The sequence below is a fragment of the Aquarana catesbeiana genome, linkage group LG06 (genome assembly GCF_042186555.1).
Source record: "Aquarana catesbeiana isolate 2022-GZ linkage group LG06, ASM4218655v1, whole genome shotgun sequence".
Classification (NCBI taxonomy): Eukaryota; Metazoa; Chordata; class Amphibia; order Anura; family Ranidae; genus Aquarana; species Aquarana catesbeiana.
In genome coordinates, this window is record NC_133329.1 from 297,824,313 (window position 1) to 297,849,998 (window position 25,686).

A 25,686-nucleotide genomic window follows, 5' to 3' on the forward strand; every position below is an offset into this window, starting at 1 on the left:
AATAGTGAATTGACATTTACAGGATCGCATGTGGTATTTGGGAAAATACCTAAATACTGCATGCTATCTGGTTCTGTAAATGGAGCCCAATGTCTCAGGGGGAGAACCAACAGTTAACCAGCTTGTGTTTCAATTCTATCTAGATTTCTGTTATGGCAATGAAGACATGGCATTCTCCATCAGTGAGTGCATAAAGCTGTGTGTAACGGTGGTAGCCTATGCTCCAGAGTCATTTCGCAGGTAACTAGCCTCTGCTGAGGTTTTAATAGTTTGAAGTGAAGGAATGGGACTGGGAAATTATGTAAAATTATGTACAAGGAAAAAAAAAACATTTGTATCAGTTTTCAAAATGTTCACTTCTCAGCCTCCAGATGTTGATGGTGCTGGAAGCCCTGGTTCCCTGCTATTTGCAGAAGTTAAAACGGCAGACAACACAGTTGGAGACAGTGTCAGCGGCTCGTGAAGAAATTGCTGCCACTGCTGCCTTGGCCACATCACTTCAGGCTCTTCTTTATAGTGTAGAAGCTTTAACAAGGTAAATGATGTAGCATTCAAAACAGGAATCCTAGTTTCTGGCCCCACATTGGGTTTTTTTATGACTCCTTAAAAACGTCTGTGTTTCAGTGTTTCTCCTTCCTAGGGAAAAGTATGATTCTACCCTTCCTTTTAAACTCATTATGCATAAATAAAATGTAAAGTAGTTTGGTATATTTCTTCCTTATATTTGGACAGTATTAAAAAAAATGTTAAACATATCTCCCAACTATTGAAGTTGACAAAGAGAGAAGTGCAATGTGCAAATGAGCAATGAGTGTGTAAAGACCCCCCAACTCAGTTCCATTTCTTTACAGACCCTCAATACTGTTCACCCCCCAAGTACAGGCCCCCTAGCCCAGCCAACCAGACAGCACAAGCTTCTTTTCCCCTTAAACGCACTCATTGGTTGCTGGGGATCTGACATCTGGCAGTGGCAGAGGGAAGTCTTCCCTTCAGTTGTGGATGTGACAGGAGCCGAGGAGGTGCCTCCCTGGGCTTTGCACATAAAAGGGCCCTAGGCAAACCCTGCCATCAGATCATGTATCTGCAGATTAAACAACACTCAAATCAATTTGCAATGGTGCAGCAATTTGTATATGAATGCAATTTGGCCACAGTGTACATGGTAGAGTCTTTTGGGGATTTAGATAAAAAAGTCTGGGACTCTTGTTAAGTATATTTTGTTCTATTTTCGTTAAGTAGATATGGTTTATTGCAAACTGAATAGTATTTAGTATTCTAACCATCTAGCAGGTGAAGCTGCTTCTTTTCAAATGTTTTATCTGATTAAAATTGTGTTGTTAAAAAACTGTATTTTACATAGCTGTTTAAATCAAGCTGAAATTTACACCTAAATGAATGAGTCAGAGGACTGACTTATAGTTTATTGGATAGATCATTCTGAGGTTATAGTGAGACAAAGCTAACCCAAAGACACACTGCATCTACTGGGCTGTCTCTTATGCTAACTCATGGGAATCCTTTCTCTGCATTGTTTATTATACACTATATTGTAAGTATTGGGACGCCTGCCTTTACACGCACATGAACTTCAATGGCATCCCAGTCTTAGTCCGTAGGGTTCAATATTGCATTGGTCCACCCTTTGCAGCTATAACAGCTTCAACTCTTCTGGGAAGGCTGTCCACAAGGTTTAGGAGTGTGTCTATGGGAATGGTTGACCATTCTTCCAGAAGCGGATTTGTGAGGTCAGGCACTGATGTGTATGAGAAGGCCTGGCTTGCAGTCTCCGCTCTAATTCATCCCAAAGGTGTTCAGTCGGGTTGATATCAGAACTCTGGGCAGACCAGTCAAGTTCCTCCACCCCAAACTCGCTCATCCATGTCTTTATGGACCTTCCTTTGTGCACTGGTGCACAGTTATATTGGAACAGGAAGGGGCAATCCCCAAACTGTTCCCACAAAGATGGAAGCATGATATTGTCCAAAATGTCTTGGTATACTAACGCCTTAAGAATTCCCTTCACTGGAACTAAGGGGCCAAGCCAAACCCCTGAAAAATAACCCCACACCATCATCCCCCCTCCACCAAATGATTTGGACCAGTGCACAAAGAAAGGTCCATAAAGACATGGATGAGCGAGTTTGGGGTGGAGGAACTTGACTGGCCTGCACAGATTCCTGACCTCAACCCGACAGAACACCGTTGGGATGAATTCAAGCGAAGACTGCAAGCCAGGCTTTCTCGTCCAACATCCGTGCCTGACCTTACAAATGCGCTTCTGGAAGAATGGTCAAACATTCCCATAGATACACTCCTAAACTTTGTGGACGGCCTTCCCAGAAGAGTTGAAGCTGTTATAGCTGCAAAGGGTGGGCCAACTCAATATTGAACCCTATGGACTAAGACTGGGATGCCATTAAAGTTCATGTGCGTGTAAAGGCAGGTGTCCCAATACTCTTGACAATATAGTGTATATTCCCAACTTTACCATAATGATTTTCCTACTGAAAAAATTTTAAAAATACATTTTAAACTATTTCTTAAGTCTTGCATGTAACAATAAAATATATACAAAAATGGTAAACATTCTCTTGAAATTTAGTTTTTAGATATTTTAACACAAAGAATATTTTTAGGCCCATGACAGCACCCCAGATGAGCCGAGGTGATCAAGGCCACAAAGGAGCCACAACAGCAAATCACACTATGTCAGCTGGGGTCAACCTGAGGTAATAATTACTTTCAATGTGTGATTTCACTGAATATTAGTTTCTTGTACAATATCAACTCAAAGGTTAAGTCAATTACTTGTTTTTCAGAGATAATCTTCACCTGCTAGAAGAAGGTCAGGGACTACCCAGGGAAGAACTGGATGAGCGGATTGCTCGGGAAGAGTTTCGGAGGCCACGAGAGTCTCTGCTCAACATCTGCACAGGGTTCTATAAACACTGTGGTCCTAGGTTGAAGATTCTGCAAAACCTGGCTGGAGAACCACGTGTAACTTCTCTGGAACTCCTGGATGTGAAGTCACATATGAGGTTTGGGTCTCATCTTACAAAATTGTTAGCTGTTCTGCTTAACAGAGATGATGAATCATAGTGGCTCTTCTTGTCTCTTATGTTAGGTTAGCAGAAATTGCCCATTCACTCCTGAAACTGGCACCTTATGACACCCAGACTATGGAGAGCAGGGGACTCAAGCGATACATCATGGAAATGTTGCCCATCACGGATTGGACAGCAGAAGCAGTGCGACCAGCCCTTATCCTCATCTTAAAGAGACTGGATCGTATGTTCAATAAAATACACAAAATGCCAACTTTAAGGTGAGCAGATGGCACAGAAACGTGCATTGAGTTTCTGATGTTGCAAACCTTGAAGCAAGGGCATAATGCTTAATTACTTTCCTCTACTGCTGTCCACAAACAAGATTATGGTGGTTTCTTTGAGCAACAGCAGAGGAAAGCAACATATGAAAAAAACAAAGGTAGGTAATATCTAGCTATGGGCATAGTTTTACTATTTAAGCCACAATTCAAAACGACGGATGCCCTTTCATAAATTACAGCAATACAATAAAAACTCTTTCCGGGAGAACGTTAGAATAAAAAACAAACATTTATCTAGTAGAAAAAGACAGATAACCTTGAAAGCCTTAAGTGGCAGATTTTCCCTTACATGCTGACTACAAAAGGGTAAATATTTAATATAATTATTTTTATGTTATTTAATATTTGAATGATTAAAAATACATATTATTAAAAGTTATTCATATATATGAACATATACTGTATGTATATCTATCTAGCTATATATATGAAGAGTCTTAAAAAAGATTCCGCACTTTTATACACTGTATATAACTTAGTTAAAAAAAAGGGCAGAAACTTTTTGAAAAACCCTCAACACATTTTCTTTGAAATGCACATCCCAAACCTCAAGTGGTACTTTAAAAAGGTGACAATCACAAACATCATTTAAGTTAGGATTGCAAAGGGGATTTTATTCTTTTACCACTGAGAGATTTAACCACTTGCTGACAGTAACTTCATTTGTAGCAAATTTAAATGAATATGCTTCTAATTAGATAATAGTTAAATCAGTGTCAAAATACAGGAGGTATAGAAAAGAATCACTCCCTTTAAAATAATCACATTTTGCTGCTTTGCAGCTTGAAATGAAGAGTAAATACAGCTGGATAAAGCAAAAACTATGTCTGTCTTTATTTCAGGCTGCAAAGCAACAAAATGTGATTATTTTAAAAGGGAGAGGGGGGATTCTTTTCTATACCTACTGTATTTGAATCCCTCATGCAGCATTAACCGTACATGGCCACTGATGCAAAGGGCAATAGTGTGTAGTGGCAAATTCATGTTTGTTAGTTTTATTACTCTAAGCAGCTAAAAACTCATTCTGACCGGTTGCCCTGAGTTCCAGAACACAAATGTTTGTTGTTTCATGTTACTATAGTGATATTCATTGATGGAATAGAGTAAGCAAGGCAAACCATAAATCAAGCTATGTGCATCTATCAGAGAATCTTAGATCATTCATGCATCATTCATTTCATTAATTCAGATATTAAATGACAATCCAGTGTATTTTGTTTTAGAATCAATGTTTTGTGTGTGAAACTTGTTGGGGTTTACTTAAAGAAACTCTAAGGATGAGCTCACACTGGGCACAGTTGAACCATGCCAGAGTTTGAATGTCCCCCCTCCCCACTCCCCAACTGTGTACCAAGGCGCAATACATAATCACCTCCACCAACCAGACCACAGTGATCCTTGATTTTGTGCTCAGATTTCTATGAAGAGTTCTGTGCTCAGGCATGGTTTGCATTTACACTGAAGCAAACGGTACTAGACCACAAATGAACCGTGCCCTGTACCACCTCTTCCAAGTTGTCCCAGATACAGTACCTTTAACCATTCTCAGGCACGGTTTGAAGCACTCACACTACACAAACATACTGGACCAAGGGGGTGAACCATGCCCAGGCTCAGTTAAAATTGCCAATATGAGTGCAGTCTAAGAAAGTGAGCTGCAAGCTAAATGTCAGGCAATTCTGATGTCAGGTAGAGTGCTGACACTTCTCTATAGTATCAGAGCTGGTCACCCCCCCCTCCCCCCCCCCCCACTCCTGTTGGCCTATTACTATAATGGTAGAGTGCAATCTCCATTACATCCAGGAATCGCCAGAGCTTTGCTTGTTTAATATTGCCCAGCACTTTATGCCTGCTTGTAGTTCTCTTTTTTTATAGTAACAGAGTCCCTATAAAGCAACCTTTAGTTATAGGAAAGCTTGTAAATTTCCAAGGAGAGCATGCAGTTTTAGTCTTTCTTTAGAACACTATGGGTGCTCTAAAACCTAGGGTACACCTCCCCCCACGCCTTGGCACATTTGGTGCAGTCTCTAAAGGAATCTAAAGCTGTATAAAAGCACCTGAAGGTTCCTACTGTACCCCACCTATGTCAGTTTTCTAGTTTTTATGTAAGTCCAGGCAAACATTAATATCTGAAGGTTTTCTTTTAGGCTTAATGACCTTGTGATTCTATTGCCATTTAATATGTGGTGTGCTTTTCACAGAATTTAAGCCATTTCATGACATTGTGCTCATAGCACCTTTTTTTTTTAAGTCTACATCGCCATTCTCGAAATTAAGTTAATAATTTTAAAATTACTGTCTCAATCACAAATTATTAAGATTTTTATACTTGCAGATTTATGTTATTTTTACAAAATTTTAAAGCTTAACTCAAGGAATTCAGCCACTTTCTAAAATCTGCTATGCTACCTCGTGGACATATCTCTTCTATTTACAACTGACAGTTTTACTGAGAGCCAGCAGTACAGCTATCACTATACTCTCATCGCTCTGACAGGATTGATGCTGCTTTATCACACAGCAATAGCTCTACCAACTCCTCCCCTCTGCTGTCCATTCACGGAAGGCTTTGTATTTTGCGAATGGGTTCACATAATGCAAAGCACTCTGTGATTGGGCAGGATTATGGGAGGGACAGCAGAGCTGCTGCATACAACTCTGCAGCTGCAGGAGCTGAGACCAGAAGACCAGAAGGTCCAGCATGGTAAAGCAGGAAGTATAGCGATAGGTATGTTCCTGGCGCTCTGTAATAATGTTAATTATAAAAGAAAAAGGTACCACAGGTGGCATACACCTCATAAGACTTTACTCATAGTAACCTGGCATATTTGAAAAAGTGGCTGATTTCCAGGAGTTCATCTTTAATGAGCTATGATTGTAATTCAGAAGATGTTTGATGATTATTTATGCACAGGAAGATGCCTGTGCTCCAATGAGTCAGATCTCCAATATAGTTCTGAAGCCTCAATTTGCTGTTTTAATTTCTCTAATCTTACCTCCTGTTGTATTGCAGACGACAGGTTGAGTGGGAGCCTGCCAGCAATTTGATAGAAGGGGTTTGTTTGACACTTCAGAGGCAGCCAATCATATCCTTCCTGCCTCACCTTAGGTCACTGATCAATGTGTGTGTGAATTTGGTGAGTAAGCTTGTAATGGAGGGCCCTCCGTTTTATAACCGGGTCACTGTCTTACACATCTGTGTTTAATTCCTGCATGCTCCGTGGAGCCACGTGTGAGGAAGTACTGAAATCTGTGTTGTTTACATTCAGGGGTGTTTGTTTCCTGTTCACATTTTTTGCTTTTGATCTAACTGTCTGACCTACATTGCATTTACTTTACAGGTAATGGGTGTTGTGGGGCCCTCTAGTGTTGCAGATGGATTACCTCTCCTTCATCTTAGCCCATACCTTTCCCCTCCTCTACCCTTCAGTACAGCAGTTGTCAGGCTGGTAGCACTGCAGATACAGGTTAGTACATGACCTAATTTGTATCTAATTTCATTTTTTATTGTTGATGACGCCTTAACTACTTATACTGTGTGTGTGTTGTGAAGACATACAGATTCCTTTTACCCAGGACCTGTATGTGCAGCTCATTATACATTATCAGCACAATCCCAGATAGCAAGGATAACTTGCCACAAATTTGTGGCAGTGTTTTATTGTAAGTCTGTTAACTTGCTGTACATTTTCACTGGCAAGTTGTACACTTGCAGAGCACTTGAAGCACAAGTTCTAGTTGACACTTTTCCAGTTTGTAGCAAATTTGCGTGGCTAGTCTCTAGCAAGAGCAAAGTTGCAGTGGTAAGTCTACTTACTCCTTGAAAACATCACATGACGAAACGTACGTAGGGTGGGACGAGGACGCTGATGCAATCGTGTGCGCCTGTTCATATTCGCGGTCAATGTTTAGCCCAGAGTTGTACGGCAAACAATGCTGAGCATTTTTCCCTAGTGCCAGGGTGGCACTCCTGACATGTGAGTGGAATTGTCTTTGTTTTAAATAAAAGCCTGTGATACGGTTTTATGCTATGGAAGCCTCCTTCCTTCTGTTTTTTCTTCCACATTGACCACTGTATCTCATGAAATGAGATACTGACCATATACCCATAAGGAGAGTGAGTTGCAGTCGGTGCCGTATGGGAGACAATTCTGGCATGTCTGCTGGTTTATTACCTTACCAGCATAATGATCTGTTAAATCCATTTGAGTAGGAGTGGTGAAGGATTCACATTGCGGTGGAGCACTTTGTTAATCTGGTGATTGAAGATTTTTTGGGGATTTCAATTTTTTTTGGGGGACTTCACATTATATTTTTAAATGGAACTTCATATAATAGTTTTTCTTAATTAGTTGTAATTTTTTAGATTTTCATTTGTTTAAAAATATTGTATGTATTATCATACGAACACTTTTATGATTATTTTTACGCTATTGATTTGCACTGACTTTGTACTTGCACTTTATTTATATTGGATATATTTTCTTGCACAATAGTTTTATATGAGCAAGATTGTTGATATAGAGATATTTACCTATCAGAATATTGAGGATATTTGCGATTGTTGCACAGACTGTGCTACTCTTACTACATCATATTGTCTACAGCAGGGATATGCAATTATCGGACCTCCAGCTGTTGCAGAACTACAAGTGCCATAAGGCATAGCAAGACTTTGACAGCTGCAAGCATGACACCCAGAGGCAGAGGCATGATGGGACTTGTAGTTTTGCAACAGCTGGAGGTCCACTAATTGCATATCCCTGGTCTACAGCAAAAGCTCTGCAAGTCTACAGCATGAAAGTTCAGCCACAGTGACCCCTGTGGTGGGATGACTATTGCACAACATAACTGAATAAGAACTTGCAGCAGACTTGCAGAATGTTTACAATGAAAGTTGATCTAAAGTCATGCAATGCGGACTTGCTGCAATTGTGCAACAGGCTTGTAAAGCCTGGCAAGTCTAGCAATAGCTTAGCAAGTCTTTTTCAAACTTGCAGCACAATTGCTGGCTATATGGGATGCCATTGTGATTGGGTGAATGACTGACTACTGTGTGCATGTGTGGGAGTAAAGCTGGCCATACATTATACAATTTCTTTGGTCAATTTCCTTTAGATTTACCTTCAACTATGTAGTGCAAGGGCCTGCCTCATTGCATACAAATTGAAAGTGTTTAGGTTTGACCTCATATTATATGGTTTTGATAAATCTAAAGGAAAATTGTGCAAGAAAATTGTATAACCCAGAAGAAGTCTGGGGAGAACATGCCTGCCAGGGATCCAACAGTCACATCACTGGAGTGAAGGTGAGTATTTTGTTGACTGTAGCTCTACTTTAAACATAAAGTTTCCTGTTAAAGGTAACCTATCCTGAGAAAATACAGAGGCTACAGGTGCACTAAAAATACCAGATGCCCAGCTGTAAAGCTGGTCCTGTGGCTTTAATACTATTAGAGATCCTGATCTGCAACAAGGATACAGATCAAATGTCTGACTTCACCCTGACCTTGTAATCTGTATGCTTGTTCCAGGTTAGTGACTTGGAAAGTACTGATACCAGAGATAGCCAGGAAACTAACAATTTCAAGAAGAGGTCAGCAATGGCAGCACCAAATATTATCTCAGCATGGGAACCTTTAAATCTGTGGCATTTCAATACACGATGGATGAAATCTCTTGTGTAAATAAATATAAATGTATTTATTTATATATACTTAAAAAAATGTTTACAGTCAGCATCTGATAAATTCTCTCAATGCAGTGATGTTGTTTATTCCATTTTCTGTCATTATATATTTTTTTATAAACTTTATCACCTTGTTTAAAATAGAGATAGGCTACATGTTTAACAGCTCAGTGATGATGTGATTTATGTATGATTTAGGCTTTAAAGGAGGATTTCCCCTTGAGTCATGTGATCTCACCTTTCACTAATTTGGAAAGACGAGAGGGGATGCTTCTCAACTTGCTCATTCCTTTTGTATTGACAGTTGGATCAGGAAGCAAAGGTTTGGCATATATGACATCAGTACCATTCCATACCTTTTTTTATTGTCTATCAATTCTTCATTCACTTTATTGCTGTCATTTTTACTAGTAATTTTTTTTTTATAATGTCAATATTTCCTATTGAACTGTGTAGAATAAAGACTAAACATGATGAATCCTTTATATTTGAAAACCAAAGGAACCAGAATGCAAATTTACATTGAAGATTTTCTTAATATTGCTTTGCACTAACCCCACCTCTGGACAATTAGCACCACAATGAAGTAAATCATCCAAAAAATAAATGTATAATGATGTGCCGCGCTATTATAAAAAATTACCATCAAATATGACTTAGGTGCAGTCAAATAAAAAGCTTCGATATAAAATATATAAATAAGTAAACATCAATATCAAATAAAATTATTTTTGAATTACGGTATATTTATTATTGTGGTGCTAGTAGCCTTATCATATGGAAATAAACTAGAATGATGGATGCAGTGAATGAAATAAATAAATTAAGCTGCATTCCCATTTATCTATCTGTATCGTGGTTCTTGGGAATGATAAATATATGGGAACTGCTTATAAATATTCAAAAAACATTTAAGTGAATGGCAGTATTCACACTACAGTACAACAACCATTTTTAATAAATACCATATGATAGAAGGTTAAAGTTGACTTATCATTAAAATGTATACTTTATGTAGATCAAATGGTCACATGTAAGAATTAACATAATTATTTTGTGCAAACTGGCATTAATAAAAATAAAATTACATGTTGTTGTTCAGTCCTTTAGTCATGTCCAACTCTTTGTGACCTCATGGACCATAGCGCGCCAGGCCTTTCTGTCCTTCACTGCGTCCCGGAGCTTGCTTAACTTCATGTTCATCGTTTCAATGATGCTCTCTATCTATCTTGTTTTTTGTCGTCCTCTTCTCTCTGCTTTTTCCTTCCATGTTTCCCAGCATTAGCGTCTTTTCAAATGAGTCCTTTCTTCGCATTAGCTGGCCAAAGTATTTGAGTTTCAGCTTCAGGATATGTCCTTTCAGTGAATATTCAGGGTTAATTTCCTTCAAGATTCACTGGTTTGATCTTCTTGCTGTCCAAGTGACTTTCAAGAATCTTCTCCAACACCATAGTTCAAAAGCATAAATTCTTCAGCCATAGGTTACTACTGGGAATACCATAGCTTTGATTATATGGAACTTTGTCGGTAGCTTTTTATGATGTTGTCTAGGTTTGCCATTGCTTTCCTCCCAGGAAGCAAGCATCTCTTAATTTCATGGCTACAGTCACCGTCTGCCATGATCTTGGCACCTAGGAAGATAAAATCTGTCACTGTTTACATTTCTTTTATCTGCCAAGGAGTCATGGGACCAGTTGCCATGATCTTAATTTTCTTAATGTTCAATTTCAGGCCAGCTTTTGCGCTCTCCTCTTTCACCTTCATTAAGAGACTCTTTAGTTCTTCTTCACTTTCTGCCATTAATGTGGTATTGTCTGTATATCTCAGGTTGTTGATATTTCTCCTGCGATCTTAGCTCCGGCTTGTGATTCGCTGATCCTGGCATTTCGCATGTACTTTGCATATAAGTTAAATAAGTAGGGTGACAATATACATCTTTGCCACACTCCTTTCTCAATTTTGAGCCAGTCAGTTGTTCCATGCCCTATTCTAACTGTTGCTTTTTGACTTGCATACAGGTTTTTCAGAAGACAGGTGAGGTAGTCTGGTATTCCCATTTCTTTCTGTACTTGCCACATCTTGTTGTGATCCACGCAATCAAAGACTTTACTGTAGTCAATAAAGCAGAAGTAGACATTTTTCTGGAACTCCCCTGCTTTCTCCATGATCCGGCGAATGTTGGCAATTCGATCTCTAATTCCTCAACCTCTTCGAAATCCAGCTTGTACTTGTGGTAGCTCTCAGTTCACATGCTGCCGAAGCCCAGCTTGTAGAATTTTCAGCATAACCTTGCTGTGTCTGAGATGACTGTGATCGTACGGAACGCTTTTTGGTGCTGCTCTTCTTTGGTATTGGAATGTAAACTGACATCATCCAGTTTTGTTATTAGCAATGCTTTCTAAGGGCCACTTGACTCCACTCTCCAGAATATCCGGTTCAAGGTCATTGACTGCATCATCGTGGTTATATGGGACATTCAGATCTTTCTTGTATAGTTCTTCTGTGTATTCTTGCTATCTGTTCCTTATCTCTTCTGCTTCTGTCAGGTCCTCTCCATTTTTGTATATATATTTCCCTTTCTGTTGTTTTCCTCTAATTCTTTGAATTGATTGTTTAATAAGGTCCCTTTTTCTCTCCTTGCTATCCTCTGGAAGTTTGCATTCAGTTGGGTATATTTTCCTCTTTCTTCATTGCCTTTTGCCTTCCTTCTTTGTTCAGCTATTTGTATGGCCTCATCGAATAGCCACTTTGCTTTCTTGCATTTCTTCTTCTTTGGGATGGTTTTCATTGCTGCGTCTTGTATGATGTTACACACTTCCTTCCATAGTTCCTCAGGAACTCTGTCTATCAGATGTAATCACTTAAATCTGTTCATCACCTTCACTGAGTATTCACAAGAGATCTGATTTAGATCATATCTGAAATGTCTAGTGGTGTTTCCTATTTTTAAGCCTGAATCGTGCCATAAGAAGCTCATGGTCTGAGCCAAAGTCTTGTTTTGATTAACTGTATAGAGCTTTTCCATCTTTGGCTGCAGAGAATATAATCAATCTGATTTCTGTATTGACCATCAGGTGACGTCCATGTGTAGAATCGCCTCTTTGGTTGTTGGAAAAGAGTGTTTGTTATTACCAGTGTGTTCTCTTGACAAAACTCTATTAGCCTTTGTCCCGCTTCATTTTGTGTTCCAAGGCCATATTTACTTGTTATTCTGGATGTGCTTTGACTTCCTGCTTTAGCATTCCCATCTCCCTTTATGAGAAGAATATCTTTTTTTGGAGTTGGTTCTAAAAGGTGTTGTAGATCTTCATAAAAGTGGTCAACGTCAGCTTCTATGCCGTGTAGGCTCAGCCAAGATGAACAAGTCACAGCAGAGAATTCTGACAAAATGTGATCCACTGGAGAAGGAAATGGCAAACCACTCCAGTATCCTTGCCAAGAAAACCGCATGAACAGAAACAAAAGGCTAACAGATATGACACCGGAAGATGCATACCCCAGAGCGGAAGCTGCCCAATGTTGTATTGAGGAAGAGTGGAGGGCGATTTCAAGTAGACTCTCAGCTGTGGATCATAGGAGTGAAAGTAAGGTCTGATGCTGTAAAAAAGAATACTGCATAGGAACCTGGAATGTAAGATCAATGAATTAGGGTAAGCTGGATGTGGTCAAACAGGAGATGGCAAGATCGAACATCCATATCTTGGCAATTAGTGAACTAAAATGGACTGGAATGGGCGAATTCAACTCAGATGACTTCTATATCTACTACTGTGGACAAGAACCTATCAGAAAAGTGGTGTAGCCCTCATAGTCAACAAAAGAGTGAGGAAAGCAGTACTAGTGTACAATCCCAAAATTACATGTACAGTTTATCTAAAACGCATTAACAAAATGAATGTTGCCCTTGAACTTTGTTTTCCCCTTCAAGCTGACCTTAGACAGTAGAGGGCAGCTAAATGCGCAGGTATGGTTCAACCACTCTTAGGCATCTCTCCTGGCCAGTGCTTTCCTAAATGCAACTGTTTGTGTTTAGCCTATTAAGCAGAATGGGAAGAATCACTATAGATAATCATACAAAGCTTTCTAACCTGTCCAAATACAATTGCCCCAGAAAAGGCTTGAATCCACAGGTAAAAGATCATTACCCAGTAAGACCCTCTGTCATCCAGTGTCAGTGAAGATCTTAAAGAGCAAACATATTACCTATGTTTGATCTTTGCCTGAAGGAGGTTTTTAAAAAGCAGTCGTAAACAGGCTTTTCCTTATAAACATCAGCTGTCTCAAAATCTGTTCATCTTCTACCTGCTCACATGATCTGTTTTGTATTTTCTTGGATCTCTCAGATAGCCCCTGTCTGGAGCAGCCTGAAGTCTTCTTGCTGTTGCAGACTGTGATCAATATTCTGCTGCCTCCACGTATCATAAGCACTTCCCGTAGCAAGAACTTCATGCTGGAAAGTTCACCTGCACACTGTTCTACTCCTGGTGATGCTGGGAAAGATCTTCGAAGGGAAGGATTGGCAGATTCTACCAGTCAATCTGCTTATCTTGGTAAGGTTCTGTAATCTAATGGTTTAATATTTTGTTTACATTGCATAACCTTTTCTCCCACAACTATCTTCATTGCTTTCATAATCACAAAAAATATGTTTTTCCTATAGCAGTTAAAGAGAGCCTGTCACCGCCTTAAAAATTTGCACAGAAAAAGTATTTTAAATGCTTATTTTCTTTTCCATAAATAATTTTATTCACTTGCAATATACCTTTCAACTTGTTTAAAAAATATGACTAGTCCAGGAAAAGACAATTCTCCAGCTGAGCACCTTCCCTCCTATCTGAGGCCTCTCCTCTTTCTAAATATTCTCTTCTATCCCAAATCATCCACCCTTCAGCTCCCTAGATTACCTTTTTTTAAGCTGGCAGCGGAGGAGCAAAGAGGAATACTAACAAAATGTCACTTGAGTAACAGGTCTGAGTCTCCTGGGGCTAAGAGAGACTTTTACAGGTAAATAACATGCATAAAATACATTAAGTGCATATATAATCCTGTGGGAAATGTTTTTGTAGACATGAATTGTCTGGTGACAGGGTCTCTTTAACACTGCCTTGGTTGACTAGAAATATAGTTTTACAGGAAATTTAGGTATTTTTTTTAAATATCTCTTTCTATAAACATGCCCAATCATTTCAGTTGAATTTGCATGTTATTATATTAAGCATACACCCTTGACTACATCTCATTGGGAAAAATAAGAGAAAGTTCATAAAAGTATTTTTTTTGTATTTTTTTGCCCACGGTTTGGTTTGCCAGGGGGGTCTGTAGAGGAGGCATTGTTGAATAGACATATATAAATGTTCCTCCATCTTATCATTATAGCCCAGGTCAGGCAGTGGTCATACCATGTCTATTCATAACCAAATTATGTCAGATCATATAATATGCTGGTCATAGAGCACCAGTTATACCCAAATATATGCTATATCTTTAACCTGTCTGTTGTGATTTGCTACAATACAAGGTCTCAAGAAAAGGTTAACTTTAGCTTTAAATGGAATAAGCTTTTAAGGATGAGGTTTAGCATGATTCTCCACTCTCACCTCAGTCATTTATTCTTTTTACAGCTCTGAAGGTTATTTTGGTCTGCTTTGAGCGCCAGCTGGGAAGTGAATGGTATCAGCTTAGCCTGCAAGTTAAAGAGATGGCTTTGAGAAAGGTGGGGGGATTGGCTCTTTGGGACTTCCTTGATTTCATTGTAAGAACTCGGATCCCGATATTTGTTCTTCTTAGACCTTTCATCCAGTGTAAGGTGAGCAAATTTCTAAAGGTGAATACTATTGTTGCAATATTACAAGACTGCTTTTAATTCATGTCAGTGTTTTTCATGTTTTTCATAGCAAAGTCAAGCATTTACATCTAAACATCAACATTTAGTTGTTTCTATATTTTGGAAATATTGGTTTACAAGGATGAATTTGTCTCCCACTCCCCCACTAGTTGCTAGCACAGCCAGCAGAGACTCAGGAAGAGCTGAGCGCACGGCAGCACATAGCAGACCAGCTGGAGAGACGTTTCATCCCAAGACCTCTGTGCAAGAGCTCCCTTATAAACGAGTTTAATAATGAGTTGAAGATCCTGAAGGAGGCAGTTCATAGTGGGTCAGGTAATACCAGAACAATCCTTGATGTGCAGTTTAAGCATCACATACTCTATAAACTAGACATACAACTAAATCTTCATGGATCTTCATATGGAAACATGCTATATGCTAGTATCTGTCCACCATAGACCATGGTGGATCTGCCAGGAAGTCATATAGAAAGTTTTCCTTAGTGGAATATTCTCACTACCTACAGTGTTTCCAGCAAAGCAAACTTCTTATTCTTTCAAGGAAAATTGATAAATATGATGGTCTTTTCACAATATTCAAGAAATGTAAAATGCCTTTTACATTTTATGTTTGCCCGTCATCTACACAATTTGTGTCCCTTTAAAAGAGAGCAGTTAGAGGACAGAAGGAAAAGCAAACTATAAGAAGGCAGATTAGTAAGAAAATGAGAATGTGTTCAACAAGTTAATACTAAGGTAGAAGGAGTCAGTAAGTAAATTTTAGGAAGAGCGAAGTGAAGAAGATATTATATAGGAAGTTAATTAAGGAGAGCAGTAAAATATGAATCAAAAAGTAAACTGTCTACTAAATACAGAAGAAAAGTTAGAAGAGATTTTTCAGATATATATCCTAGAAGATATACAGTAACTGGAAAGGACAAGAAAGAAAAGCTTTGTTTTTTCGGTGGTGGATCTAGTAAAAAAGTATGTAGCATTTGTAAAGTATTGAATCAAAATAATGCAAAGCTGACATATAGGAGTAATAATAGGAGGCAATCAAAATATTTTAGATTTATCAGTTTCCAGCCCAAAATAGGCGGGGAGACATGAAGATCTGCTGTATTATTAACTTGGGATGCTGCATCTGTCCCCCACCGCCTCTTAACTGAGAACCGAGCCACCGAACACCACCAATGGCTCGGTTCTCTCACCTCCCTGGGTGGAGAGTTGCTGCCTATCAATCAGCATCTCTCCTGCTCTACTCCTCCATGCTCACTGGAGTGGTGAGTTGTGAAGGGTAGGGGAGCGGCCGTCTCAGTGGGTCGCTGAGGGGCTGAGACTCCCATCAGTCCAGGCACCTGGTGGATCCAGACTTCGGAAGTTGGGATGACGCGGTGTCTGAACTGATCTTGGTGATGTCAGCAGAGAGGGGACTTCAGACCACTTTCTGCTGAAAACAGGTCACAGGAGTGCAAAACAATTTGCACTCCTCTGACCCTTAGGAGAAGCCCAGCCAAATGAGCCCAGGCTGAACTTCTCCTTTAGGGTTAGCTTTAGGCATGAATCAAGTCTATGCGTTTTAATGTGGTGCCCTGTTTTTTAAATCTGCTAACCTCATATTTGAAGAGTTTACAAAAGTACATCCATGGTACTAAGACAATTTAGATACATTTAAGAGTTTGTCTAACATTTCTATCATTATAGCCATTCAGAATGTATTCTTATTATGTTGATTTGTAAATGGTGGAAGGCAAAGGGGCTCTTATCTCTCTATTTGTCTAACTTTAAGCATATCAAGGGAAGACATCCATCAGCACGGTTGGGACCTCCACCTCTGCTTACCGTTTGAGCTTGGCCACTATGTCTCGCTCTAACACAGGAACTGGAACAGTATGGGAACAGGACAGCGAACACTCACAGCAAGCCTCACAGGACACACTTAGTCGCACTGACGAAGAGGAGGAAGAAAGTAAGTTGGAAATCCCTGTAATAAGGAGCACAGTCCATTTTCGCATCAATTGATATTGGACAGCATATTCAATAAATATTTCTTATTTATTCTTACATGGCAATTATAATTACCACATTCTGAGGTTCTCACTCTTCCTCATACTACTAAAAAAAGTTTTTCTTTCTTTCTTTCCATTTTAGATGACTCTGTGAGCATGCCCAGTGTGGTAAGTGAACAGGATGCGTACCTCTTGAGTGCCATTGGTAGAAGACGTTTCTCCAGTCACACATCCAGCATGTCTGTTCCCCAGGCTGAGGGTGGCATGCTTCCCAGCCAAAGGTAAACTGTGCTGTCCATCCATGGCATAGTTTCTAAAATTTATATAATGGAAATAGCTGAATTATATCATGCGTTTGATGCAATATGTTTCCAAGAAATTTATATTTTGGTAAAACATTTTTAAAGGTGTTGAGTCAATGACTCAATTGACAGTTACGTTTTGCATTTATTCTGCAATGTCACAATGCCCAAATTACTAACTGCAGAGCATCTGGAAGGGTGAGGATGTAAATATTATATTGTTACAGGAATCATCTACAAGTCAAGCTCTTGTGGGAGCTGTATATGTGTTGGCCTTGCTAATTTGAATAAACAATTATTTTGTTTTTAGCAAACAGTATTATGATTAGAATTAATGGGAATATTGCAAGATCCTCATTAACAACAGATTTGTTATAGCAAAAAATTCTTGTAGCTTTCAGCACTGACGTGGTAAACTTACATAAAATTGAAAGACTTCTTAGGGCAGTGACTCATATAAGACACATAGCATTACATAATTGACATTGTGGAAAATGCGGTATATGCACTTCACTATTATTACATTGCGGTACTGAGGAGATATATATTTTTGCTGTAACAAAGCTATTATTATTGTATCGATCATTGTGAAAAAGTTCCTCTTTGATTGCTTAGCTGTAAATTACTAGCATAAACATGTGTTGCTACATTTTTTCACAGTTTGCAAATTTCTCTTTTCCAGTTAAGTTTCCTGCTGATGTTTATTGTCCTATAAAATCTGGCTCCTTGTTACAGTTGTCAGGAATCTTGTTTTACTCTTGTGTTAAACAATGCTCGATAGCAGAAGTCGACAGTCATAACCAGGGCTTTTTTTCAGGGGGAACTTGGTGGAACTCAGTTCCACCACCTCTGGCTCAGGCCCTCTGCTCCCTGCCCACCACTATCACTTGTATACACAAAAGTCCGGTTTCTGTGTTTACAAGTGACAGCTCTGCACTCTGTAAGTAATGCAATCCTGGCATTTAATGACCTTTAAGACCCTCCTACTGTTTGTGAAATTTGATTGACCACACCCACTATTTGATGTGATTTGGAGGGTGTGTGTAGAGGAGCGGTTTTGGGGGGTCGTGGTTGAGTTCCAGCACCTATTGTTTGAGAAAAAAAGCCCTGGTCATAACAGAAAAAGAATACAGACAATTGCATCATGAAAAAGCATTTGCATTTGTTTCATGAGACAACTTAGCTGGAACTAAGAGAAATTTTATTCAGTAGGCACTGTTTGATTTTGATTCACTCTATTTCTGAACATTGATTAAGTATTTAACTATAATTTATGGTTATTGTCTATGGACAGTTGTTACTATTTCCTAAAGTCCTTGTGCTTATATTAGTTGTGTTTGTGTCTGCTATTGCTTACCATATACGATTTACAGTCTCACATTTTATTGTTGATATTGAAACCATTTGTGTAACAGAGGATAGCTGATCATGTCTGTTAGTGTTTAGGTGCTTTACTATAGCATTACACTCATGATGGCTATCATATAATTAAAGCAGCAGAGCTAACATTTTTCATGTTTCCAAAACTGTCCTATTAACTTTATGATTTCAGATTGAATGTCAGATGTAATTTCTGGTCAAGTGCTTTTGGTAACAACCAAAAGACCAACCGTCATAAGTACGAATGTAAATGTGCTTTCTGTGCAAGTTTGTAAAGGGAGTCACAAGCCAATTTTAGATACTGTATCTATGGTATACAGAACCCCCCCTAAAAAATTCCTGTTGGAATAGCATTAGCTATTTCTAACAAAGATGAGCCCAAATACAATGAAATAATAATTGTATTGGCTACCTGGACATGAAGCTTCTTAGAATTATTTAGGAAGAGCTTCGTCTGTGCATAAAAACTTTGAGCTTCCCTTTTATATGGCTACTTTGCTATCTCCTTTAGCATAAGTGAATTCAAACTTATGAATATTGGTTTTCAAGGCTACCAACAGTGCAAGTTATCCACTCCTTCAGTATATCAAAGAACCACTATACCTCAAAAAATATTATATTATGGGAAATAGATACTAATATTTTTCACAATGCGTATGTAAGATTACACATAGATGCATAAGTTGTTCTAAAGAGATTGGTAATGGAAAATATTGCTTTCACCCCTCAAACACCTCAGTTTTAAAAATATTACCTTTTGATATTCTCCTGAAACTTTTAAAATTTATCTGCAGATGCAAAACCCATGAGGATAGATATTAAAGCTGGCACTGTCAATTTACAAGTATGCAGAATGAGAGTTGGTACTTTTCAGACTTCCAATTCACCAATCCATTGGAAAGATGGGATGACATATGCCCCTCTCCTCACATACCCCTCTACATACCCTTGGAACCTCTCCACTACTCTGCAAATATTTATATTTATTGAAATAAGATTCATAAAATATTAAGATTCATAAAATATAAATACCTATTAGCCTTACATATCGTAAATGTACACCCCTCATAATTTTCAGTTAAATTACAGCTCAACAGAATGAACAGAATCATTTAAAATGTTATATATATTTCACAACACACTGTAAAATTATACATTGTACACTCCTTATTGCGCATTTGTAAAACATCTCTGGATGTGGCGTAATGTAAACTTTTGTAAAATAATAAAGATATTGAAATTACAACTTTTCAAGCTTCACTGGCTGCAAGTTTGTTTCATGTCAGTGACCCACTAGCTCACTAGCGCATGGAACCAGAATCAGGGTTACAGCCCAGAGCCTGCAATTTCAAAAACAAGTCAGCAGTGGCAGCTCCTATTTTTCTAAACTTGGTTCAAATCCTTTCTTACATGAACAAAGTCATTAAGATTACATGAGTTTTGTATAATGGCCCTTTAACTGGCTTCTGTTTAAAAGAACCACACGTGTTAACTATCTTACTGTGATCAATGCTGGAATCTGAGATCCTAGAAAAAAAAACATTTTTAGAAACCTCTTGAGCCACTAATATGCATTTAATGCATAATATATAAGACTTCCATGATGCAATGCAGCCACCTGATATTATATTTGCTGCTAGCTCCAAAATGAGTACATACTGCTGATTCACCTAATAACCAAAGTGTTGTGCAACTAGTATTGATGTAAATAACGGCACTGTGCTATAATTACGTCATTAATATACAGTTAGGTCCATATATATTTGGACACAGGCACAATTTTTTTTCAGGTATTTACCAAACATACAGTATCTCATATGTATACAGTACACCCCTCACATTTTTGTAAATATTTTATTATATCTTTTCATGTGACAACACTGAAGAAATTACACTTTGCTACAATGTAAAGTAGTGAGTGTACAGCTTGTATAACAGTGTAACTTTGCTGTCCCCTCAAAATTACTCAACAGACAGCCATTAATGTCTAAACCGCTGGCAACTAAAGTGAGTACACACCTAAGTGAAAATATCCGAATTGGTCCCAATTAGCCATTTTCCCTCCCCGGTGTCATGTGACTCGTTAGTGTTACAAGGTATCAGGTGTGAATGGGGAGCAGGTGTTATCGCTCTCACTCTCTCATACTGGTCACTGGAAGTTCAACATGGCACCTTATGGCAAAGAGCTGTCTGAAGATCTGAAAAAAAGAATTGTTGCTCTACACAAAGATGGCCTAGGCTATAAGAAGATCACCCAGACCCTGAAACTGAGCTGCAGCATGGTGGCCAAGACCATACAGTGGTTTAACAGGACAGGTTCCACTCAGAAAAGGCCTCGCCATGGTCGACCAAAGAAGTTGAGTGCACGTGCTCAGCGTCATATCCAGAGGCTGTCTTTGGGAAATAAACATATGAGTGCTGCCAGCATTGCTGCAGAAGTTGAAGGGGTGGGGGGTCAGCCTGTCAGTGCTCAGATCATATGCCGCACACTGCATCAAATTGGTCTGCATGTCTTTCATCCCAGAAAGAAGCTCTTCTAAAGATGATGCACAAGAAAGCCCGCAAACAGTTTGCTGAAGGCAAGAAGACTAAGGACATGGATTATTGGAACCATGTCCTGTGGTCCAATAAGACCAATATAAACTTATTTGGTTCAGATGGTGTCAAGCGTGTGGTGGGAACCAGGTGAGGAGTACTAAGACAAGTGTGTCTTGCCTACAGTCAAGCATTATGGTGGGAGTGTCAGGGTCAAGGGCTGCATGAGTGCTGGTGGCACTGAAAAGCTATAGTTTATTGGGGGAACCATGAATGCCAACATATACTGTGACATACTGAAGCAAAGCATGATCCCCTTACTTCGGGGGCTGGGCCGCAGGGCAGTATTCCAACATGATAACGACCCCAAACACACCTCCAAGGTGACCAATGCCTTGCTAAAGAAGCTGAGTGTAAAGGTAATGGACTGGCCAAGCATGTCTTCAGACCTAAACCTGATTGAGCATCTGTGGGGCATCCTCAAACGGAGGGTGAAGGAGCGCAAGGTCTCTAACATCCACCAGCTCCGTGATATCGTCATGCAGGAGTGGAAGACGACTCCAGTGGCAACCTGTGAAGCTCTGGTGAACTCCATGCCCAAAAGGGTTAAAGCAGTACTGGAAAATAATGGTGGCCACACAAAATATTGACACCTTGGGCACAATTTGGACATTTACAGTTAGGGGTGTACTCACTTTTGTTGGCAGTGGCTTAGACATTAATGTTGTGTGTTGAGTTATTTTGAGAGGACAGCAAATTTACACTGTTATACAAGCTGTACACTCACTACTTTACTTTGTAACAAAGTGTCATTTCTTCAGTGTTGTCACATGAAAAGATATAATAAAAAGTTTACAAAAATGTGAGGGGTTTACTCAATTTTGTGAGATACTGTATTCAAGCTATAGTTAAATTGTAGCTATGGGCTGAAAGTGCATACTCTCAGGTCACATTTGAGGGTATATACATCTAAATCGGAGCAAGGGTTTAGGAATTGCAGCTCTTAAGACTAGCCATCCCCACTTTTTCAAGGGATCAAAAGTAATTGGACAATTGAATCAAAAGCTGTTCCATAGCCAGGTGTGGGCTACTCCTTCGTTATTTCTTCATTAATTAGGCAGGTAAAAGGTCTCGGAGTTGATTCTAAGTGTGATATTTGGAATCTATTGCTGTGAAGCTACATCAAGCGTTCAAAGGATCTGTCCATGCAAGTGAAACAGGCCATTGTAAGGCTTCAAAAACAAAACAAATCCATCAAAGAGATAGCAGCAACATTAGGAGTAGCCAAATCAACAGTTTGGTACCTTCTGAGAAAAGAAGAACGCACTGGTGAGTTCAGCGGCATAAAAAGGCCTGGATGTCCACGGAAGACAACAGTGGTGGATGATCGCAGGGTCCTCTCTATGGTAAAGAAAAACCCATTCGCAACATCCAGACAAGTGAAGGACACTCTGCAGGAGGTGGGCGTATCATTATCAAAGTCTACAATCAAGAGAAAACTTCACAAGAGAAAATACAGAGGGTTCACCACAAGATTCAAACCATTCATAAGCCTGAAGAATAGAAAAGCCAGATTAGACTTTGCCAAAAAACATCTAAAAAAGCCAGACCAGTTGTGGAAATGCATTCTTCAGATGGATTAAACTAAGATTAATCTGTGCCAGAATGACAGGAAGAGAAAAGTGCGGAGAAGGCTTGGAACAGCTCAAGATCCAAAGCACATAATATCATCTGTAAAACATGGTGGAGGCAGTGTGACGGCATGGGCATGCATGGCTTCCAGTGGCACTAGGTCATTGGTGTTTATTGATGATGTGACAGAAGACAGAAGCAGCCAGAAGAATTCTGCAGTGTTTAGAGATATACTGTCAGCCCAGATTCAGCCAAATGCAGCAACATTGATTGGACGGCGCTTCACAGTACAGATGCACAGTGATCCGAAAGACACTGCAAAAGCAACCCAGGAGCTTTTGAAGGAAAAGAAGTGGAATATTCTGCAATGGCCGAGTCAATTACCTGATCTCAACCCAATTGCATTTCACTTGCTGAAGGCAAAACTAAAGGCAGAAAGATCCACAGACAAAGAACAACTGAAGACAGCTGCAGTTAGAGCCTGGCAAATCATCAGGAGGAAACCCAGTCTTTGGTAATGTCCATGGGTTCCAGACTTCAGGCAGTCATTGCCAGTAAAAAATATTAAAAATGAACATTTTATTTAGCATTATATTTATTTGTCCAATTACATTTGAGCCCCTGAAAATAGGGGACTGTGTATAAAAATGGTTGCACTTCCTAAAATTTGTACTTGATATTTATGTTCAACCCCTTGAATTAAAAGATGAAAGTCTGCACTTCAAATTCATTTGGATTGTTTCGTTTTAATTTTATTCTGGTGGCATACAGAGTCAAAAGTATGAAAATTGTGCTTGTGTCCAAATATATATGAACCTAACTGTACATAGGCCAGAGTTGTTTTACATACCAAAGGATTTCACTTAAAGTTGTAAACCTCAGACATGAAATATGAACAAAGCATATCCTTGTACCTGTCTCAATCCAGCGCACTAATTGGCATTTCTCTCTGCTACTTCATTCCTCTGCTATAAGCATGAGTCACTTCTGATGCGTTTTCCTGACCCCAAGTAATGATCTGTTCCTGTGTGCTGTATGAAGGGGGGTGTGTCCCTTCCCTCCAATCAGCTCTCAGAGATCTCCTCACTGATGTAACATCAGCTCTCCACCCCTTGCTTTTCAGAGCTGAGAAAACCTGTGTAAATTCTGCACTTTGAATGAATGTAGGGGGAAGAGAGCTATAGATAGACAGGTACAACTTATGTAGGATGATTTGTTTCATCTCTGTATATCACCTGAGGCCAGTCACTTCACTGGGCATATGTAAGGATTTACAACCACTTTAAAGGACTTTTTGAAACATTTAGTAGTGAAGAGCATCAGATATAGCCCACAACTTTTGGGGGAAAAGCCTCCCCATTCTTCAGGGCTTGAGTAGTTGATGTTAATAAAATCACAACAGAATGCACAATGGAACCTGTGTTAAAGGGGTTGTAAACCCTCGTGTCTTTTCACCTTAATGCATCCTATGCATTAAGGTGAAAAAACGCCTGGCAGTCACCGCCCCCCAGCAGCCCGTTTTACTTACCTGAGCTCCTTCATCTCTTCGGTGGGGGCACGCTGTCCCTCTCTCCACGGGGTCCCGGCTCTTGATTGGATAGATTGATAGCAACGCAGCCATTGGCTCCTGTAGCTGTCAATCAAATCCCATGACGCGGGTGCCAGGGGGCGGGGTTGGGCCGAGTCCGGCATTTTGGTCTGTGGACACAAATGCTGGACTCGGGAGCACGCCCGCAAGGTAACCCCCTCGGGAGAGCACTTCTCCTAGGGGGTTATCTGATGTGGGAAGGAGCTGCGAGAGCCGCTGGGGGACCCCAGTAGAGGCTGTTTGGGGCCACTCTGTGCAAAACGAGCGGCACAGTGGAGGTAAGTATGACGTGTTTGTTATTTTAAAAAAATAAAAAATGATCCTTTACAATCACTTTAAGGCTTCATGATCAGTGATTATTAACACTCACTGCTGAAGCCCTGAAGAAGGGGAGTCTTTCTTCTCTAAAACACTTAGGCTGTATCTGATGCTCTTAACCATTAAATGTCCATTAAGTGAGACCAGGCACTCCTCCGTACACATTCAAGAATCTTCTATCCGGTGAGTGCTTCCTTGTGTTGCTGTCAGAAACGTAGCAACCCTTGACCAGAATGGGTCCACCTACATCAGACTTCAGTCACGGATTTGCTTCTTTTAAGGAGGAATCACTTTATGGTAGATCCATCTGAACCAATTTCTACTTCTTTCAGTCCAGCACTATCACATACACATCATGCCAAAGGATTTATATTCCTGTCCATCCAGTCCTGAGATTTACACAGTTCTGCCAGACAGCACAGCCAGCTAGGTGACCCGACTTTTCTCTACTACAGTTAAGCAAAAGAGCTGGAGCTCATACCTGTCCCCAGCCTGTGACTGGCAGGAGCAGCAGCAGACACATAAGTTCATTGCTCTGCCTTCTCTTTTTATCAGTATGTTTCTTGTCAGCACTAATGCAGTACACCACATTTGAATGAACAGAGCAAGATTTGTATTTCTATAATCTGTTCTCATGTGTGAATGCATGAATTTAAAAGATACAGTTTCAAGTGACAGCATTAAATTGCCTCATGCACTAATATGCATCCACTGATATGTTTGATACCTTGAGAAAAATGATTTCTGAATTGCTGTTTATTGCTCTAGTACTGCTGCTTTAATGTCCAGGTCATGGACCATAAACTCTTGCTCGCTCTTCTAATCTCCTGTATCTCCTCAGTTTCATCTTTGGCAATGCTTCCCCTTATACCCTGAGCTCCCTCTTTTTCCCCTGACTCTTGTAATTTTTTTAAGTGTAGAATGCCAAGAACCATAAATGACTTGCCGTTGGTTTGTACATTAGTTGAGTTCTTTTATTTAGAAGTTTTTGTTACTTTTTATATTTTTGCATGCAGATTT

General features: G+C 39.5%; 1 protein-coding gene across 27 annotated transcripts in view; it reads left to right on the forward strand.

Moving 5' to 3' along the window:
• Positions 1–25,686, forward strand: part of UNC80 (unc-80 homolog, NALCN channel complex subunit) — a 288,619-nt gene that overhangs the window by 195,510 nt on the left and 67,423 nt on the right. For 25 of the 27 annotated variants that reach the window (XM_073633516.1, XM_073633519.1, XM_073633525.1 and 22 more), the window contains 13 exons: positions 144–240; positions 365–535; positions 2,637–2,729; positions 2,820–3,038; positions 3,125–3,325; positions 6,402–6,525; positions 6,730–6,855; positions 9,275–9,398; positions 13,420–13,626; positions 14,698–14,882; positions 15,071–15,236; positions 16,692–16,871; positions 17,054–17,192. In XM_073633516.1, the coding sequence (XP_073489617.1) occupies positions 144–240; positions 365–535; positions 2,637–2,729; positions 2,820–3,038; positions 3,125–3,325; positions 6,402–6,525; positions 6,730–6,855; positions 9,275–9,398; positions 13,420–13,626; positions 14,698–14,882; positions 15,071–15,236; positions 16,692–16,871; positions 17,054–17,192 (2,032 nt within the window). The remainder of the gene's footprint in view (positions 1–143; positions 241–364; positions 536–2,636; positions 2,730–2,819; positions 3,039–3,124; positions 3,326–6,401; positions 6,526–6,729; positions 6,856–9,274; positions 9,399–13,419; positions 13,627–14,697; positions 14,883–15,070; positions 15,237–16,691; positions 16,872–17,053; positions 17,193–25,686) is intronic. The other 2 variants (XM_073633539.1, XM_073633540.1) reach the window with 1 other exon arrangement.